Below are 21,796 nucleotides of genomic sequence, written 5' to 3'. Positions count from 1 at the left end.
GCTAGGAGTAGCCAGGCAGAAAGTCTGCACTTAAGTTTTACTTAAACAGAGGGCTGAACTACATTACACTGTTTAATTGTTATTCTTCACATGAAAAAAAAAAAGAAACCAACTGGGAAAACAAACCTCCCCTCTTCCCTGGGCACAGGTAGCATGGAATTTAGTTCAAAACATAAATTACAGCTCACCAACTGGTAATCCTGTGTAAATGTCAATGAAGAAGCCAGGCCTTTGACTTCCACAGAGTGTGGAGAATTCATCTGCAACAGGAAAGCAAAGCAGTGATTAAAGCATTTGGAATTAATTAACAGACAAAAATTCATCATATGCTGGCCAAGAAAGTTGTTCTTCTACTCTTTCAGCACCTGCAGGGCACACAGAGGTAGGCAGTCCCTTTCTCAAACTCACCATGTGAGCCTCCTTGGGTTCTCATCCAGTTGGGATTACATGCTTATTTTTCTCTGCTTATGCCTATCCCTGTGCATTACAGTATTTGCATACAATTTCAGATCTGATTCTTAAAAACCTGAACTACAAGTTGGCAGTTAATCAAGTCTAGGAAATTGCTCTTGAAGCAAACCACCTCAAGGCAGGGTGGGATGTCCTCCAGTCTTACCCAGTGTGGAAGAGCCATGTGTGCAATTCAATTAGCAGAGACCCTCCTCTACCTTACATTTGGCTGCTCAACACAGATCATTCTCAGAGCACACCAAGGTATCTCTGTAATCCCCTGGCTGCCACAAAGGCCCTTCATGGCAAACAGCAATCAAGGCAGAGCAGACCAGACCTCATATTTGTTGAAGCAATACCAATAAAATCCTGGTCAGTGCCTCAACATTGGATCAACAAGCACTTGCAAAGAGATGGATTAATCAATATAGAGCATGAAGTCTCTGAGACAGTGAAACTGGCACAAGGTAGGTACAACCCAGCAGCATGGACACAAACCACTCCACATATGCCTTCATCATGACTAGGGCTGATCACCTCCAGGACAAAGAGGCAACTAATCCCCTCATTTTGGACACACAAGAGTAGAAAAAGACATAGCATCTCTAATGGCATTACACTCACTAATTGTAATTATGATGTTACCAAGGCCTTCAGATAGCTTTGCAATGCATACCTGTGCTTGGGATAGGACACTGTTCACAAGGCTTATTCCATGCACGTCCAATGTTGTAGGAACAGCAGCACATTTTCTTGGTCATATTGAAGAGCAGCTCACCATCACAGGTTTGATTGTCAGCATAGTAATTTCTATAACACAGACTTCTTCTCATATCTGTGAAAATGAAGAAAACCTCAGGCCAGTGCAGTAGGCAGCTCTCAGGGAAGATGATCTTCCTGGCCCAATGCACTAAGATAAAGCTTTAAAGAAACCCCAGCACATACCCATGCAGTTGTTTCCTCCGTTGACTTGCATGTAATCAGGAGGGCAGATGCAGGTGTAGTTCCCAACAGTATTGTAACATGTGCCAGGTCCACAGATGCCAGGTGTCTCACACTCATTCACATCTAGAAGAGAACATCCAGGCAGTGAGTGAGTGGCCACAGAAGCTTTCTTGTTGTGCTTCTGAGAACAAAAATGTCTGAGTAATGCCTGAGGTAGGAAGGTACTGGCGGAGAAGAGCTGAAGGGGCTCTGAGGAAGGTCATGGTGGAGTGAAGCCACACAGAGAAGAAAGTGGTAGCACAGATGGCCATGGAAATCCCAGCTGTGATACAAAGATGGGAACTCTGGTATGTCTGGATAGCTCATAAACAGCAATTTGGCTTTTGCATCTGTTGCATAAAAATAGTATTTGAGGATCTCCTCCATTCTGGATTCTTAGATCTGGAAAAGAACCAAAGTGATTCCCTGTGGAGTTCCGACTGAGCATTGCCTGACTGGGGTAAGTGAACCACTTTTCCAGCACGAGATATCGTATTTACTTCATCAAGAGACTAAGTTTTGTTTAAAAAAAATCTAACCAAAACCAAACACCAGCTCCAAAACACCTCAGTTCCCAAAAGGTCAAAAATATTTTCCCAGCCTTAAAATTTTAGAATATCTTTGACACACCACTCAGCATCTGTCAGGCTGCATAAGCATAATGTGGATGAAGCACTTTGGTTCAGCCTTAATTTGGGGCCTGAATGTTTTATCTTTCTGCAGTGTTTTCCACCTCATAGGCACTACATGATTAACTACCTGGAAGACTGAAGACAGCCTGCACAACAGGAAATTTTTGAACTTGATGGGTCACTTAAGGTTTTATATCCAGTACACCTCGAGAGTGGCACATAATGTGACAAGTACTTCTGACTGTGCTGGGAAAAGAACATGTTTTGCAGTACAACCAATATTTTCAGTTGACTATTGGATCAGCAGGAATGAAAAAAGCAGTGGAAAAATACATGGACACACCAGTCCACCAGATTCATGGGGAAAATTTGTTCTTTTATCTGACTGCTTATTCATTTCCCATTGCCAAACAGCTATTTTTTTATATTCAGTTAGCAAATTATGTCTTAACTATAGAAAAAATTGTTGGGTTTTCAGGTTTTGATCAAAATATGGTAACTTAAAGAAAAAAACTTGCATATATTTCAACATGGTCAAGAAGGAATTTTCATACTCTTAATGCAAGATTTCAACTTGTTCAATTTTCCCACCCTAGAGCTTTATACTGCTTAGTCTGGTTACTCTCCTTTTCAAGGAACAATTAATTCTCTGCATCTTGATCTGTCATTATTTCCTAAGAATAAAGCAGAAGACTAGTTAAGTGAAAGCTCCATACCATCACACACTCGAGTCTCTTCATTCAAGTAGTACCCTGATGGACACTGACACTGGAAGCTACCAAATGTATTAATACATTTTCCTCCTTGGCAAAGTCCAGGCAGTTCTTGACATTCATCAATATCTGTCCAAACAAATGCATAAATATTTCATTAATGTTTTCAATGAGAAAAAAGACCCTCACTACAGAGTTTCAGAATTTCAGACATGTAAATATAGGAAGTTGCAAGCATTACCTTCTAATATAACTGTAATAGGGTTTGGTCGGAATCCTTCCCCTCCAGGGCAAAGAACCTTATATTCAGCTGAAAACAAAACAGATTTATGAGTATATGATAGTAGAAACATTTTCAGCATAATTGTTTTTGAAAACAGATCAGACTATTACAGATAATTTAAATGTAAATTTACAAGCTAACCAGCTAGAGATGTTAGGTTTTGTTCTGTAACATCATCTGTTATTCCATTTCATCAAGTAGTTTTCAGTGTAATAGCAAAATTGCTCAGAAATTACAATAATACCCTGACTAAATAATCTTTCTGAAAGATTAGTAAAGTTTTTGGTGAAGACCAGTGGAAGCCTGTCCCTTGCCTGTCCACAACAAATTCACACCAGTATTTGAGCTACCTGGCTAAATTAGGAAAAAACCCACCAGACACATTGCTGTGTTTAAGCCAGGAAACGCAGACTTACTTGTGTTCACGAGCGGGCAGTGCTCACAGGGAACTCCCCAGGCTTTGCCCAGGGAGCAGCAACAGGAGGCCTTGGAAACACCCACTCCAATCTCATTGCTGCAGAAGGTGCCACCGTTATCGCCCCGAGTTTTGATGTCCAGGTAACAGTTTCCAGACCGTGTATCTGTTCACAATGCACATAATGACAAACACATTTTAGGAGAGAGCAAAGCACAGCACAGCCTCTGAGGGTGAGGGATACCTCCTGATGGCTCCCATTTCTTACAGGACCAAAGCAAGTAAGCTGTGTTGCCCAGGGGGGCCCAGCGTTTCCCACTTAGGTAGGATGTTGGTGCCCCATTCCTTGGCTTTTCTTGACTTTTCACAAAGAAGGAAATTTATTCATTGAGTCCAAGGGCATGTCAGCCAGGCTTTTTCTCATTTTTACTCACATTTTCCCTCACATTTGTACATTTTTCCATTTCCAGATATCCACTGCTTTCTCCTTTACTCAAGGTTTACAAGCAGGAAAGCATCTACTAAATGTTAGGAATTTCAAACACATTAAAATTTGAGAAGCATCTCTACACCCTCTTAAACAAACAAAACCAAAAAAATATTAGGATTACTAAGCAGTTGGAGCCTAATATAAGAGCATTTCCATTGGTCATGAAGCTGCACCTAGCCAAGTGCACTCAGTGCTCCAAGAGCGTGGGTGGCTTCATGCCACAACTTCATTTGCCTGCCATCTTAGGGCCAGCTGGATGTGCACTTAAGTTTGTTGAATTTTATAATTGTCTCCTACTTGCTGGAGATTGTGGACAGCTCTAACTAGCCCCAAGGGATTGGTTCTGGCAGCAGGGCACTGCTGGCATGCTGCATTAACTCTGGACATGTTCCTGCTGCCCTATTACAGCTTCTAAGTCAGGGGCAGTGGGATGGGAATTGAAGAGCCTGACCAAGACCTTTCCCATGACCTGGGACTTTATTCCTAAGCTTGCAGCCCCTCTGTAGACCTCCACTTGTAAACAGCACAGGGAATGGTCCCTTACCAACACATCCAACTCGGGTGGGATTCAGCTCGAAATCGGGAGGGCACTCACAGGTGTAACTACCAGCAGTGTTGATACACGTGCCACTAATGCAGGTTGTAGGGTCTGCACATTCATTAACATCTGCAAGAAAAAACCAGCACGTGGTAAGCAAGTACTCAAGGACACTACAAACCATTGCTGTATCAGGTAGAATTATGCTGACCATCACAAATCCATTAGTTACGAGATACTGGTCTCTAAAGGTATGGAGAATCCTGTGTTATACAGTAGAGAAGTCTGCATTTTCCTATACCTAGTTTGATTTGTACAGCTTCTTAAAAGAATTTCCTAAGGATCTGACTATAGCACTGACAGAAGATTAAAAAGCATACTGTTCAAAGTTTTACCTGTGCAGTTACCACCACTTCTGTCCAACTCGTAGCCCACTTCACACTCGCATCGGAAGAGTCCAGGGAGGTTATGACAAGTACCGTAGACACAGATGTTAGGAAGTGAGCACTCATCAATATCTAGTTAAGGAACAGGAGAGGAAAAATATGAGGTTTCCCTATCTTCTTGAGACATAGAGAACTGCAAACACTTTCAGCAGCATGGATCTGGAAGACAACAGCTTCTGAACACCAAGACAAGGAAAAGAAACATGGAAGATTTATGTTGGAGCCTAAGGAATCTAATCCATAACGATTTTTTGGGAAAAAGACTCCTCACAATACTCTGGAAGCTATGCCAGAAACCATCCTAGATTATTAGTGGGCTAATCTGACAAGTAGCAATATTAAACATAGCAGAAAATATGCCTTAATAAAATTAAGTTTATCATAAATCAGCAGTCATTTGCAGAAAGCTGGACACCAGCAAGAGAAAAGCCTGTGCCCAAAGGTGAACTTCATGTTCATCTTCAGATTTCTGCATTTGACGGATTTAAAGTTTGGTAAGCAGACACTTTTGTGTCTTTTCTCCAAATCACTGAGTCTGAATCAGTATTTACTGAATGCCACATGCACTGCACAAAGAACAACTAATTTGATACAATAAAAAAAGCATGTGTTTACAAAGGCCCTTAAAATACTGCACTTAGAGTACACATCTGAGACATGAAGGCAAGTCTGTTTTAGCAACAGGAGCTAGCCTTAAAAAAGCTATTTAAACTTGGCTAAAAGGTTTTAAAGTATTTTTTTTCATGAAACATTATGAAACCTAATGTTAGTTTCACTTGAAGAAAAACTCACTCTCAGATTATTTCACTCAGTAGACTTTTAAAAAATACACAGAACAATTTTCAAGGGGAAAAATCCTTTTTAAAATAATGTACTTCTGAACCCCATTAAATACCAGTTGGTATGAGTTATTAGGTATGTGAGATGATAAGGCTGGGTCTTCTTGACTGACTTAACTGATTAGTATTATATCAAATAAGGAGTTCAAATGTTCTAAACAAATATATGACCTTAATCATGTTGGTAACATGTTTATTATTTGATTGTTTTGAATATTTGCATATGCAAAGCTCTTATGAATGAGCTGTCAACTATTAACTGACAGCTCACTTTTGAAACTGAACAAATATTCATACAGGATATTTTTGTGTGTGTGTGGCTTTTTTTTTTGGCAAGGCTTCACACTCTGATTCTGCACCTCATAGAAGCCCTCAAAGAATATCCACTGTTTGGGCTACCAAATCACTGTTTTTCAGCTTCATACACACCAATGCAAAGTAACAACTTTTTCTGTTTAATTGTTTTGAATAAAATGAAGAACTGGATATCAATGATCAAGAAGAAATGGCACCTATTAGTGCCATTTGGATCACCAATCAGACCCCAAAATAATATATCATAAGATAAGCTTTGAAAAGCTGTTCTCTTTATATACAGCAGGTAGATGAACACCTTAGAGGTCCATAATAAATGTATGAAGTGCAAAAAGGCACATTAAAAAATATGCAAAAAAGCATATTAAAAAATGCCATGTAGTTCTCAATACAACCACAACAGCAAACAATTGCAAAAAATTGGAACGTAAAATACTATTAAGGCAGAATCTGTTAAGTACTGTTTAAAGCTTACAAAGAATTACCTTCACATGCTTTCCCATCTACACTTGGCAAAAATCCCATTTCACATTCACAGCGATACCCTCCAGGGGCATTGAGGCACTGCCCATTTTCACAGAGATTCAAGTTTTCTGAGCATTCATCGAGGTCTGTAAAAGGAAGGGATATTGCAAGTTAGCAGTAAAGATGGTTTTCTCACCAACAATTGATCTGAAGCATTCAGTGTTCCAAGCATGTTAATTATTTTATTATATTTGAACACATGAAGAAGAAACTGCAAACTAGTTATGTGCTGAGATTACAAAATGTAACAGCTCTGTATATTCCTGACACGTTTCAAATACAGTTTCTAATCAAAAGGAAAATCAGAGAGGCACAGACTCTTAGAATAGCTCCAGTTAACAACAATGGGAGGCAGTCACAGGGTCAAATTTAGACCCAGAATGAGCACGTGAAATTTATTGTAATTATTTCTATTAGAGCGAAACCTAGAGGCAGTAATTGGGGGAAAAAAAAAAAGAGGTTTTCTATGCAGTGAGCAAACATATGGTAATAGACAGTTCTCCATGCCAAACATCAAAACACTGACAATAAGTGGCATGAAAAGAACTTCATCAAAACTAAACTGCAGGTTAACAGCTAATGAGAAAAACAGCCTTGCTACCGGACTCCACTCACCTTCAGATAGATCATGGCCCTTACTCTCGAGCTGAAATGTTACACATCACAAAAACACCTTCCTATTGCAACAGAGTCTGGCTGGCAGCGTGAGTTTTGAAAAGTCTGTGGCTGGTAAATCAAAAATCACCTACCAGAGGGAATGCTGCATACTGCACACTTTGGCAGAGGGCTTACAGAACATTTGAGTGCTCTAGTTTGAGTCTGAGACACCTCTTGAATTCACAATGTATCCAAATAAAAAGAAGTTCTACTGAATGCAGAAACTCTGTAAGCACTCCATCTGAAGGGTGTAGCTTACAGACTCCTGGAAATCATCATACAGGAAATTAACAAAGAGCACTGGGTTAGGAAGGCCACTGAGGAAGCTGAATCAGAATTCAAGATGAAATTATATGGAGAGAATTAAGCAGAATTCCAAGGTCTGCTTAGAATTCGGAATTATTCAAATTCAGCCTTAAACCTGGTAATCCAGATTCTCACATGCTCTAAAAGCCTGCTGCAGTTGATAGAGTTGATAGAGTGCTGCTGATTTGCACCAGCTGAAAACCTGGCCCACCAGCTCTGTCCCATGGCTCTGCTCCAAACAGCGTCACCCTCCACCGATTATCCCCAGGCACACTGCGATCCTCAGCGCGAGAGCTGGGCTCCTCGTGACTAAGCGTACATGAGCTAATCTGTTCTTCAAAGAAGTGTGGGTGGGAAACATCTCTCTAGCAAAGTTTTATAATCTCATTTACAGTTTATAAAATGAGGTTTCAGAAGCAGCTACTTCCTTCATTCTACATGCCAGCACTGCATCCTGACACCAGCTCTCAGGATGATGGAGTAAGGAAGACAGACATAACACACTCACTTGTGGAAAGGACAAACATTTTTAGGCAATTTTGTGAAGTAATTTTGATGCATATGCCCTGTTATATAAGTATTAAGATGAGTAGCCAATGGACTAGTTTACTAACTAGCCAAATTACATAATCAAGCATTGTTTTAATAATTTTGCCATTCATTTTAACTAACAAGAAAAGCTCAATGAAAAATTGTGTTTTATCAAGGGAAAAAAAGTGATTGATTTAGACTGTGTATAACATATAGTATTTCTTTTAAGCTATGGCAACCTAGGTGAAGGAGAAGCCAATCAATTATGACATATTAATGAAAATTTCAAATGTTTTAAAGCTGGTTTTGCCTATTGGCTCATAGACTAACTTAGGTTGCATGGTACCACTAGAGTTATCCTTTGCTTTCCTCAGACAGCTCACCTGTACAAGTGAAACCATCCCCAGTGTAACCTTCTTTACACAGACAGCGGTAGGAGCCCATCGTATTCTTGCAGTCAGCATGTGGGCTGCACATGTGGGTTCCATTGGAGCACTCATCCAGATCTTTAAAATAATAAAATAGGGGGAAAAAAGGCAAAAATAAAAAAATAGTTAAAAAACCACACATGAATACAAACTTTAAATAGTGTATGGCACAGAGAAGCTCTATTTTAAATAATTTTCCATAATAAACCCACACATATGTGTGGCCATCTGACTGAAAAAGTGAGGAGCTATCAAAGCCCATCGAAGAAATTTGCCAAGGTAACTGACTGTGGAAGCTCCAGGGCACTCAGTACTAAGGTCTGTACCTTGTTTTCATGGGGAGCACCAAGAGGCCCCTCACTGCCTCCCATTAGCTGCCCTCAAGCACAAAGCATCTCTCTCCCTGGTCCAGTCTGTTCTCATTGTTCCCCAAGTCAAACAGAAGATAATGCTGATTTCACACTTACCATGGAGGAGGATTTGTCCTCCAACAGATCATGTCAAATCAACCTAACAAGTTTTATAACCATTTGCCTTCTCATGGTATAGGTGTGGTATTTTTTTTTCAGAATTGCTAGAACCCCACTGTGGTCTGACCTTACAAATAAGTACAAATGCATGAGACCCTCACCTGTGCACTTGATACCATTTCCAATCCAGCCAGGGCTGCAGCTACATTTGAAGCTTCCTGCTGTGTTTGTACATATGGCATGTCTGTCGCAGTTATGGGCTCCAATTTCACACTCGTTGATATCTGTAAACAGAGATGTTTGAGGAGTTCATGGAACACACTTTCTGATATCCTGATAACTGATACTAGAATTTCTCAAGAAAGGCAATGTGAATGTGAAAGCAAGCCTGCACTTCTTTACAACATGACATTTAAAAAGGAAGATGAAGACAAAATCACAACAAAGAAAAGGTAAGAAAAGCAAAGAAAAGCAAAGAAAAGTAAAGAAACATGTAGCACATTTCAAACATGCTGGCTCACTACCTGTTCTTCTGACAGGCATATAAAGCAGTGCTGCTGCTGTTCACTCCAAAGTCTATTTTCAAGAAGGAAAACAGTAACTCAGAAGAAAGTCTTCCCAGTGTGCCCATCCTGCAGAGATGGGCAGAGTCTGCAGAGAGGGACTACATTGGTGGCTCCACATTGCAGAGTTTACTAAAAAGTCTCAGAGGAAACTCTGCTGCCCAGGGACTCCTGGAATGTAGCACTCCCACAGCCCCCACTATCTGCACAGGCGCTGATGAACACCAGCCAGGCACCACCAGCCAGCTGCCCCTAGGATTGTCCCCAGGCAGGGAATGAAGCAGGTTCTGCTTGGCCACAGGCTGTGTGCAAGGCTGGGGACAGGCTGTACCACTGTATTTACCAAGACAACTGAGAAGCTCATTAGGCAGGCAGTTTATTAGGAACTCAGGAAACCTAACACAGTGGGAAGAAGTCAGCATCCTAGGAGACACTGGGCAGCAAGTCATCCAATCTTCAACATACATGGTCATGCCAGCACATTTTATTTTAGTACTTGCTATTTTCACCTTATTTTCATTTCTGGGCAGTCGCTGACAATGTCAAAATGTATAGATTGCAAAACCCAAACTGAACTCCATTCTCCCTTCTCACAAAACAATATTCATGCTCCATAGCTGGAGAATGTATAAACTAAACAAAGTTTTCAGAAATTACTACTGGTAACTGAAACAAAACTGGCAGGAATTTTCTTGCCTGAGTTTTAGATTTTACAGTGTTTTCTGTAACTGAGCTATCAAACTGCACTTAACTTCCATGCAGGATGTAACTTACCTAGAGTTCACATCAAACCACTTAAAACTGATACCCATTTTTTTATCCCTCCTAGGTGTCTTTGATGTTGCTGTAAGCCAAATCATCTCACTCTGTAAAACAGCTGATGGAAGGGGAAAACAAGCTCACAACTCTACATGATTCCATAGACAAAACCCAGCTCAGACCCTTCTCATGAAGATGATTAAGAAAATGTATCAGCCATCAAATATGTAACAACCTTTGGGATTTTCAGCCCCAAAATCACAGACTTGAATTTCCCTATGATTTTACCTAAAAACAATTAGCTCTTTAAAGAGGGCTTTGAGGGGTAGTGGAGATAATGCAGAAAGTGTCCAGGTAGCACCTTAACCATTTCCTTCACAACACTTTCTTAGGATTTTCTGTCCACACTTCTCTAGACAAAAGGCTGTGTCCCTTCACTATGCCTTGTACACATATTTTACCTTTTCATAAAGGCAACACATGACTTCCAAGAAGCAGACAACATCTATCTGTTATCTTAATATGAAATACTCAAGGCCAGAAAACACCCAAACCGACTGCTGGTTGGGAGGGACGGGGTGTTTGGTGAGTTTTGTGCTTGCTTGGGGCTTTTTGTTGCTGAGATTTTGGGGGGTATTTTTTGATTTGGTTTTCGGGTTTTTTCTTTTGTTTTGTTTGTTTGGGGAGTTTTGTGGGTTTTTTGGTGGGTTGGCTTTTAATTCTTTGGTGTTTTTTTAGTCTGTTGAAGTGGAATTTATTCCATTCTTACTTTTCTGAGTCTCTCTCTAAGCAAGGCATTGCTTTGACTCAAAACTCCAGACATGAGCATTCCCATAATCTGAATGCTGACATCTAGATATGAATCTAAACCTGGCAGCTGGAATCTACTATTAATGAATATTAATTCCACCAACAGGCCTGAAAACATGCAAATGGACACTTACTTTTTAAAACTTTAAAAAAGAGTGAGGAGCAAATAATCTCAGAGCAGTTTTGCCTTTACCATGTGCAGAAACTCATATGAAGATAACATCACCCTAAACAGGAAACTCATGTCTGTCAAAAAATCTTAAGGGTGGCCTGAAAAAAAAGCAACTTATTTTGGCTTGGGGAAACACTGGAAGGAATTTAGAGAGGTCAGCTACAGTATACACTGACATAAAAAAGCTGAGGCAAATGCTCTATATTTTAACATTTACATGATTTTAAACTCCAAACTGTTAAACCACTTCTCACATTAAGCCTCCACTGTATTTGATTATTGGATGCTTCAAAACATATAATCACAAGTTTCCTTATACCCTGCAGAGCACAACAAAACACCACAAAAACACCCCATCACCAGTAGAGAGGTTTCTGCCAAGAATTTTTTTAAACCACCAGCAAACACAAACAGAAACTTGCATGCAACAGCTACACCGCAATGAAGTAATGCTCAGGCTCAAATTTAAGAAAATCCAAGCCAAATTTTCTACCCTCCATAAAGTGACTGTGGACTCCATCCCACCATGCACTGACCCACTGACACATTGTACCTGAGAACTCCTGCTAACACCTCCCAGTGGAACAGCAGCACCACAACACTGGGGCCCTTGCAGCAGACACTTGATGTCCATCAGCTGTTTGACACACACTCTAAAAAACTTAGAATCTTCTTTAGGATAAAAGCTGCAAGTATAAATCTGTACTCAAATACAGGTATTTATAATGGCATCCACTTTCTCAGGCATCAGCCACTGAAATGTCATTTCACTTATTTTGAATTAAAAAAAAAAGAAAAAAAAAAAAAAAGCTTTTCTCCAGTAAAAAAATTTAATAGATTTCAATACTTTTTTGTCTGAGTAAAGATCAAATAGGGAATGCAATTTGTATTCTCTCATACCATTTACCTTTAAAGGGACATTGCAGGGGTTATTTCCATGATGCATGAAAGGTTTCTCAGATATGTAAATGAAAGCTGATTGAGGCATATAAAATCCCATCATTGGCTTCAACCCAGATTTTACTTCTTTTCCCCTGTATTTAACTCAGATGTTGTTTTGCTATAATCTCTATTCTCTCCTTTCATTGCACAGCTGAGTTATAAGTCTACATTTATTGCATTGCAATTATTTCCAAGACAAAAGAGATCTCAGACCAAACATGGCCCTGTGTAAATGGTGCACTGAAATCAGTGGAATTTATGCCTGCTTATACTGGAGCTTAATATGGATTTATGTTGCCATAAGTATTGAATTATGGCTTCACAGAATGAAACAAAAAGAAGTTGAGCTCTGTAGGGGAAAAATTAACTCAATATCTTTAATAAAAGTATGAGTCCAGCCTGTTCTGTCTGTATGGCAGTACAAACAGTACTATACCCTTCAAATACTCTAGCTATTTTCATTTAATTGTCTGAAGACAAAGGCATTACGCGGTCTGAGTAAAGGTATCATGACCCAAAGAGCACTCATGAGGACACTACTGAAGTCAGGGTTTCACACAATGATAGCCTATTCCCACTGACTTCATGGGGATTTTCACTAAAGAGTAAAGGAGTGAGTCACTGATTTATATCGACCTTCTCCTTCTGCCTCCAGCATGAGTCCGTGACAAGCCAAGGAAAATAAAGACATTCCAGTCAGAGACTGACACTGCATCCTCAGCTGGTCCCACTGTGCCCCAGTGCTGCTGCACACATGTTCTCAGCTTTGCAATTGCACAACTCCCATTTATACTGAGAGCTGTCTGCCTACAACAGATGAGAATACGCACAATAAATAATATGCAGGTCTGACATCATAACAATCCTAAGCACTCTGGGGAAAAAAACCTGTCAGTCACCCTATTTTGTTGGCTCCTTCAGTTCTCTTCTTCGGACAAATATTTTTTTCTCTCAAGCCTTTGGCAATGAAGAAAGTGTCTCTCCCATTAATCACAGTGGCACAAATTTTTAGGGCTCTCAGCATGTGTGCAGCAAAAATACACATCGATATACCTGTCACCCTTTGCACTATGCCTCCAAAATGTGGCAACCAAAGAGAAGAAACAGCTAGCCAATATCTGCACAAAACATTCTCACCCAGACTGGAAGTGGATCATTGAAGTTGGCTAGAGAGGACCATGGCAGTAAGTCACTGTTTCCTCACCTATACTCTAAAAAAGTTCCTTTGCATTTGAACAGAATAAGAGTGTACATTAACTGAAGAAAATTCACGTGTTCATCATTGGGTATGAAATCCTCTAGGTACCCTGTGTTCCGTTCTCTGTTAGGTTTCATTGGGCTTCAATGCTCTATAAGGATCCTTAGCAAACTGTAAATTTAATTCAGACTCCACCTATAAATCAGTACTGTTTGTCAGGAATTATGTAAATCCCTTAAGTATTTTCTGACTTTTACATTTTTTTGGCAGTCTCTGCATATCTGTGCATTTTATCGCACTGACGTTTCACTAGTATTTCGAGCCTGGGTCCAGTTCCCCAAGGGCCAGTCGTCTGGTGGAAGTCACAAGGCATTTCCTCCTCCTGGGTTGCTGCCCATGTAATCAGGTAGGAAAAACGAAGGCTTTTCAGAGGGAAAAAACTGTGAATTTCAACTTGGCACTCATACAAGTAGAAAAGTATATGGAAAAATCCCCCTATTCTGATCTTCCTAGATCTGAAATTGTTTTCTCTCTTGGAATCATTCTCAGATTTTATTCAGCACTCTGTATCCTTGGAGTTTTACATGGGACAGTTCAGCTCTTGCCTGCTATCCATCCTTACATCATCAGCACACCAAGGCCCAGTGTTATTCCTGGACAGATGTCTATTGCCAGTACGCTCCTCCTGCAACACCCCTCTCTGTGGGCAGCATCCCATTATCATTATCTTCTGGTATTTGGTCTGACACAGCCAGCTCCCAGATACATGATGGCAAACATATGGCTCACTGGTACCAGAACTCTTTTGTGCCAACAATCCTGAAATACAATGTATTATTAATGGCCAGAAGCCATTAATAATGGAGAGGAGAGCACATTATACAAGTCACAAAATATTATGGCTCTGAGGGCAAATGACAGGCTTGTCTCCTCCTTTACATGTATCAGATGTCTGACCTCCCCAGAACCAAGTTCCTGCCAGCCATGCAGGTATGTTGTGTACCCACCAACGCCATCATCACTGCAAGATGTTCGACACCAAACCCTCCAAGCTCACAGCCCACACCAAGGCTGCAGCTGAATACCTTCCACTAGCCTATCTCCACATGGCAACAGCATGGCCCTTGGGGCATCAGAGCCTGGTCTCAGCCTCCCAGCTCCCTGAGCCTGCTGTGAAGAAATCCAGCTGACTTGTAACATATTTATTTTTGATTTGTTGGCCATGTTGGGCAATCACTGCCCAAGTTCACCTCTTTCAGCTTCACTTTGTAAGAGCACCCCAAGCTTGTGCAAGCCCCTGTCCATCAGGAACTACCAGGGGGCTGTGCACACAGCTGTAACTGCAAGGATGGATGGGTGAGAGTCAGAGAAGAATTTCTCTGTGAAAATATCAGAGCAAGTTTAAGGCTCTACATCAACAGTGAAATATTGCAGATTTACAGGCAGTAATTCAGAGTGGTGATGAATCACAAAATATAAACACAAGTGCCAAGGCAGGATTTCTTTTCTGCACAAATACACGTGTACTTTATTGACAGAAAAAGTAGAGACAAGGTATTTGCCATAAAGCTGGGAGATCTGGAACTGGGATAGGGGAAAACGCAGCAATCTTCTCTCTAGTGGCTGCATACCACTGCTTGCCTAGGAAAATCTAAAATGAATTGCTCTAAGCCAGTATTATCACAGTTTGCCATGTGAATGGAAATTAAACCACTCACAGCACTTGATGTTGGAAAGCTGCATCTACAATCTGTATTTTTGCATAGTAATTTAAAAATTGTATTTTTGTTATTAAACTCTGTCCACACTCTTACTGAGAACCAAGGAGAGGGAAGAATTAGGGGAACTAACATCTGTGTGGGATGGGAATGTAAGTCAGTGGGTGGATTCTGAATACTGGTAAATGATTGGGGGGGAAAAAAAAGTTTATTTGTTAAAATGGAAACACTCAGCAATGACAAGGGAGCTGAAATATTTAGACAAAACTGGAATGGAACCCAAAGGACATGATTTAGTGATTCTCATGAAACAGAGGATCTCCCATTCAAAGTGCTGTACATGTTTTTGTAACTTTTTTTTTTCCATTGGAATTCTTAAAAACTGTGGATGCTTTTGATCTGTCTGTAAGACAAGAATTGGATTCTGGGGTCAAGGTGCTGTTGGCAAGGCCCTTCCAGAAGAAGTATTGAAGGATGCTGTCATGGTCTGCAGTACCTGAGCCTGGGAACTTCAACTCTGCTCTAATACTGTGCATAAAAACAAGAAATGGGGAATTCAAAGTTCTCCAGCAGTAAATCAGACATTTTAAAAACCAGAATGTGAGAACCTGCACAATGCAGTCACTCTAGGATATATATCCACAGTTTTTTCATTATGAAACCAATCTAGAAATTTCCTGCTCTTCTTTCTGCTTTAAATTTTAAAAAAATTCATTATTTGAGTATGGTCCCATCTCAGCTTTATCAACATAACTAATCCTTCACCATTTTGTCTTACACTACTGGGCTCTTTCAAATGACTGGGCCCCTCTATAGTATCTGTTGGAACTGCTGTTTTTCCTGGTGAGTGCCATACTCTCTGAAATACTGGCAAAAGCAGCAGGAAGGGTTAAAAATGTGTAAGGAGGTGGGAAGAGCCCTCATGACAGACAGTGTCCATCCACAGGTCAGGGCTTGGCTGGGACCAGGACAGAGGGATTTCCTGGCCTCTCCTTTAACAAAAAAATATTGCTTGGGACACTGCCTTGAATCATGTGATGCCAAACCAGGGACTATTTCCAGGCACTTCTCCAGAAGCCATACCTCAGATTCCTCCCCTGCCTCCACAACCTTTCTCTTTTGCCTTCAACTCACTGCTTCATCTTCCCTGCCTGCTCCTTAGGCTGGAACACTGAAATGCCGGTCTACAGAGTACAATTAGGGATTTCTTGGATTTAGATCAGCTCATATGTAACTCAAAGGCAGCTGTGACTAATGTATAATTATTCATCCATAGTCCAATATGCAAAATACAACTCCAGCTCTCAGATTTTTCTGTGAGAGCTGTAAAAAACCAGCTTCATATATTTGGAGCACTTAAAAAAATATATTATTAGATCTATACAATAAGGGCCGACTAAGAATAAAAGTGTGTCTCAAAGATATTGCCAGAAATGTGTTTACCCTAAGTCTACATTAGAAATTATATTAAACATATGTTTGCATTCATATTTGGGCAAAGCCTAGGACTCTCAACACCTTGGCTTGAGACACCAGAACTTGGATTATTAATATCATGCCCTCAGAGCCTGTATATTTGAATCTCATTTCTGTTTCCTGGCAATACATGAAATAAAGCAAATTCTGTTTCAGCTGATAGAACGTAGTTGTGTTACTGTATTGTCGACACTTTGCAAAAACTGAAAATATATTTTAGCAGATATTTCAAGCCATCTGTGTTTGCCAAATAATACTTTGAGCAGATACCTGTTATTTGCTTCCACAGTATACAATTAACTAATCCAAATGCACTGAGGTCCTCAGGAGTTTGTCGTGTTACAGAGAATGACATTTGCTGTTCTCTTAGATGAACGATGGTGCAGTAACACGCCCAGTTTTGATCCCAATCTTTGCTCCACTCATTTCAGCAGAAGCAGTATCAGCCTGAATGCTGTACCACTGAAGCTTAGCAGAACAAAAGCTCAGCAAATTTGGATGAGAGGTAACATAAGAGCACAAGTAAGTAAAAAGAAGCACACAGAGAGGAGGTTCTAAACACCAGAGAAGCAGACTCATGAATTTAAGTAAAAATTAATAATTAAGCTTTAAAACTTACCTGTGCAACCAGTTGTGCCTTTCTTGCCTGAATATCCCATATCACAGTGACAGATAAATGAGCCTTTTGTATTCTCACAGGTTCCACTCAGACAGATGTTTGGATGCAGATCGCACTCATTAACATCTTAAAAAAACCATGAATTAAGATTTATTAAATACAATTCTTAGAAAGTAACTGAAAAAAATCTCTTTAGATTTGAATTTTGATATAAAAACAGGTCTAGATATGCAAAGAAAAGTTGCTTATAGTAGTTATTCCCTACCTAGCATGCAAGCATAGATTTTGAGATCTGAGGTAGCAGTGTTATATTACCATATCTGCATTAACATACTGTTAATGCCTGTTCTTCCTAAAACCAGACACTAAGGTGCAGCACATTATCCAAAGAATGACTACAATTATTGATAATTTCTACATATAAGTGTCTGTATACATTTATATATGCATGCATGCGTTTTTTAGTTTTGTCAGAGATTTTTCTTGAAATACACTCAAGATTTTAAATTAAAATGTGAAAATGTGGTTTTGGAGATATGCTGTTTCATGACTCTGTTCTACCAAGATACAACACTTCTATATAGTTTTGTCTCAGAGACAAGTTTAAATCAGCACTGGTGATTTATCTTGCTAGGAATTCTCCACAGCATCCTCCACTTCCTTTCTGCAGGCATTCTTTCATCTAAGCTGCATAAAAACCTCACTGGAAGAGCACCTAAAAATGCAGTGCTATAGATCATGTTTGCATCCCAATCTACATGGATATACAGATTACATTTGCATTTGTGTAATAGGGCTGGTTCTATGGTCAGGTGACCAAAATTAGGAGATAAGAGCAACACTCTTCAAATATCATTGGAAAGAGTGCCTAAATAAATATTTTTTTTTCTGTGTTAAATGCAGATTAGAATATATGTACTTCCAATTACCTATGCAAGTCTTCATGTCTTCAGAGGCCATGAATCCATCATAGCAAAGACATCGGTACTCTCCTGGGATGTTTGTACACTGGCCTCCATCACAGATGTTAGGATTGTCTTCACACTCATCAATATCTAGAGGGGAACATCAGATTAAAATACATTATCTTTGTCCAATACAACGAACCATCATCATGGCAAATAAACATTTTAATGCTCTGATAAACATGGTGAAGATTGCATCCTTGTAAATAACTGAGCAGTACATTGCAAAATTGTCCTGATGAGTAAGCTCCTTGTCTTCAGCTAAAGTCAGTGGCAAAACATTCCCTTCTGACTCAAGTGGGAGGAACAGGAACCAACTTTTCCTACAGAGAAAAGAACTCCAACAGAACCTTTGTCACACCACAAGGCCACATATAATTGGGCATTCTTGGATACTATCCATCATTGTTGAAATCAATGGAAGCTCTGAAGTCAAATTCAGTGACAAAAATGTCAAACTTTACAGAGCTTAAAAAAGCCATCATACATGCAAAATACCTCTGCAGATCTCAGGGGTGGTGACAAACTGGAAACAGTTCAACTAATGACGGGAATAATTACAGCACATACATATATTTCACTAAGAGATTTTTATGGTCTTATGTAGCACTTCAGCTAACTGGTCAGGCCGGCCATATACTTATATCCTCTAGGATGAAAAGCTGTTTTCTCAGTTGATAAAATTGCCATCACTGATTGGAGCCAAGCTTCAGAAGCAGATACTTTATTATATTAAGGCAACCATGCTAAGCTCTGGAATCTTTCAGAGCCCCTGGGCTTATGCTAGTGTTCCTTGTAAAAATCCCTAGAATCTTCCTGTGTCAGCACCAACACAGACCAGCAAGAGCAAAAATCAGAATCTCTGCCTAGTGATACCATGGGAAAAAAGTCAGCACAAAAAGGACAAGATTCAGGAATCCTCTCCAAGAGATAGGGTGTAACTCATTATCAGAGCAGTCTATTGTGGATTGCAGTAATTATGCAGCTGCAGAAAATGAACTCACATTAATTTAAAATATTATGTTCATTATTCTGCTGTACTTCTAGCAGCTAGTGCTTGTGTGGATACACAGCTTCTGCAAGGAAGAAGGCTGACCAGTCCCTGTTTATCTTAACAAGCAAATAATTTTGGCATGGACATTAGCCCAAAAATGTTAATTTGCAATGGAATTTGAATTAATATGCATATTTAAGCTCTAGAAATAGGAATAATAATGACAGAAATAAAGAACTTTATTTACAAACCTGCCACTGTACTGATTTCACAGTTGAGGGAAAATCAGCTGACAAAGAACCTGTTGTTTCTCCTAATTGAGCTGATTATTTATGCATAACCTCACCAATTCAAATGTGACCTACTACTGAACTGCAAAGCATTCTTACCAGCTCAATTATCAGGAAATATATTCTGTGATGGCTTCCAGCTTTGTGTGATGTTAAAGATAAAAGACATGGTCACACACAGAGAAAACTGAAAATGTAAAACAGGTGTTTCACAATTGAAGTCCTATTTTATCTTGTGCCATGCACAAATGTCTAACAGTGTAAAAACCAGATATTTAGTGCCATGGAAGCAAGTATCACAAATTACATATAAATAAATTATTTATTATATATAAATAAGTTATGTTTATTCTTATTAGTTTGGGCAGAGGCAAAACTTTAGTATGTGGAATCTGAATATTCACCAGACATTTACATATGTAAATAACATCTTTTCAAGAGACGGAAGCAGTGTTTTCAATACTAATTGGGTAGTGAAGGTGACCCCTCACATCTCTGGATATTTAGATTTAACTTGACTTCCAAAGATGTCTGCTGTTTCTGCTATTTAAACCTTTTCATGTGTGGCTCTTGGACTCAAGTCCTTATTAGAGGAGTGTATGAAAATTAATAGCTAATAGTTATTACAGCTGCCTGTGAAGGAAATACTATTTTTCAGAGTCAAGGCTGGATATGTAGAAATAAATATATGTAGAAATTCACACCTAAAGTAAGATCTGACTACAGCTTCTCTGGATGTGTTTAGGGTCAGGTTAATGTGTGGACAAACCACAGAGAATTCATCCCCTCCCCACAGCAAAGGCAGATGTTTGCATTTTGACTTTGAGAATAGAAAGATGATCATTTCCTATTCCAAAGTTTTTCGTTTAATATGCAGGAAAGTGCTGCATATTAATGCTGTAGAGCTGTAGTGCTGTAGTGCTGCTGAAAGTGCTGCTGTAAATTATCTGTTCTGGTTTTGGGTTTAGAGATGTGTTTGGGTGGCAAAGGATAAGGGGGAGTAAAGACAGAACTGTTCTTAGCCATCAAATTTGAGATCCCAAAGACTGGCCAAGTGCATATTTGGGTCATTTGGTCTGAGTCAAATCAATAAGATGAAAACAGAAAAGTGGCTTAGAGACTGCTCCCTTCCCTCCTCCCTTCCCTCTCCTGTCACTCTAATCCTTTCACTGCATTTAGAATCTGGCTGAGGCACAATTTCGATTAAACAGATTTATTTTTGCATTGAAAAAGTGCCCCAAACACCAATATTTGGGCACTTTTTTTAAAAGCTTGCCTTTTCTAGAAACTTGAGCTAAAGCAAACTACTTCTAAATACTTCTAATCTAAATATTTTAGGTTTTTGGGGTCAATCAAATCCACACTTTTTCTAGTTGAATTCTTTCTCTGAATGAGGGTCTGATAGTTGCTGAAGGCTGGCTACTTTCTGACAGAGCAAGATACAATGTGAGGAAAACTGCATTTTTCTGTGCTTTAGGGCTCTTTTATCTTCTGGAATGGTATTGAGTGGCCTCAGGGTAATTGAGACCCTGGTTCAAGGTCTATAAATATTTACAAATTCTAAATGTGAGTGCTCTAATAATCCAGTATAGAAAACTCTCCATTTGTTCAACTATAAAAGCAATCCTATTCCAAGGAATTAACCCTGTTATAATTCTCATGCTCTTCAAGGAGCTCTTGGACAGAATTGGCAAACAGCTGCAAATATTCACATGCCTCATCAGGCCAGTAGCTGTGAAGCAAGAAGAGAAAAGTAGAATTATGTTTCGAGTAACCTATGTGGAAATCACCAAGTGCAATTCACTTCCTGGGATTATGACTCCCAGACTCCCAAAGGAGAACACCCGGCCATAAGGAAGCTCTGAAAATTTTCTCACAAACTCTTTTAAGAGCTCAAAAGACCTGTTTCCTAAGAAAGGTTCATACTATTCAGAATTCAATTTCTCTGCAAGCCATTCAGCTCTGAATTAACGCAGCATACTTGCACTTAACTAAACAAAGAATTAAAACCAGGAATTTTCTTGATTGCTTAAGAGCAGACACCACAAAACCAAAGAACAGAGCAATCAGCTTCTTTTCTAGCATCTCTGTCTATTCTCTCTCCAATATAACCATACAATACACTTGCACAGCATTTTGGCTTCTGTTCATGATAACTTTTTAATGGTCTTCAACCTGTTTTTGATTTGGATCTACTACAATATCTTAAGGGGAGAAATTTATCTCCTATGGAAAAAATCAGAGATTTTTGATATTAAAATCAGAATC

General features: G+C 39.5%; 1 protein-coding gene across 5 annotated transcripts in view; it reads right to left on the bottom strand.

Annotated features, from left to right (window-relative positions):
• The window catches only part of FBN1 (fibrillin 1), a 145,924-nt gene that overhangs the window by 25,924 nt on the left and 98,204 nt on the right, over positions 1-21,796 (bottom strand). For all 5 annotated transcript variants that reach the window (XM_086848332.1, XM_086848333.1, XM_023933994.2 and 2 more), the window contains 13 exons: positions 18,209-18,334; positions 17,280-17,405; positions 9,184-9,306; positions 8,508-8,630; positions 6,591-6,716; positions 4,901-5,023; positions 4,512-4,634; positions 3,479-3,643; positions 3,021-3,089; positions 2,783-2,908; positions 1,396-1,518; positions 1,127-1,285; positions 189-260 (listed from right to left, as the gene is read on the bottom strand). In XM_086848332.1, coding sequence (XP_086704458.1) covers positions 189-260; positions 1,127-1,285; positions 1,396-1,518; positions 2,783-2,908; positions 3,021-3,089; positions 3,479-3,643; positions 4,512-4,634; positions 4,901-5,023; positions 6,591-6,716; positions 8,508-8,630; positions 9,184-9,306; positions 17,280-17,405; positions 18,209-18,334 — 1,584 coding nt within the window. The remainder of the gene's footprint in view (positions 1-188; positions 261-1,126; positions 1,286-1,395; positions 1,519-2,782; positions 2,909-3,020; positions 3,090-3,478; positions 3,644-4,511; positions 4,635-4,900; positions 5,024-6,590; positions 6,717-8,507; positions 8,631-9,183; positions 9,307-17,279; positions 17,406-18,208; positions 18,335-21,796) is intronic.

The sequence above is a fragment of the Cyanistes caeruleus genome, chromosome 13 (genome assembly GCF_971803275.1).
Source record: "Cyanistes caeruleus chromosome 13, bCyaCae1.hap1.1, whole genome shotgun sequence".
In the NCBI taxonomy this organism is placed as follows: Eukaryota; Metazoa; Chordata; class Aves; order Passeriformes; family Paridae; genus Cyanistes; species Cyanistes caeruleus.
The sequence above is the reverse complement of the archived record's forward strand: the minus strand, read 5'-3'. Positions and strand labels throughout refer to the sequence as shown.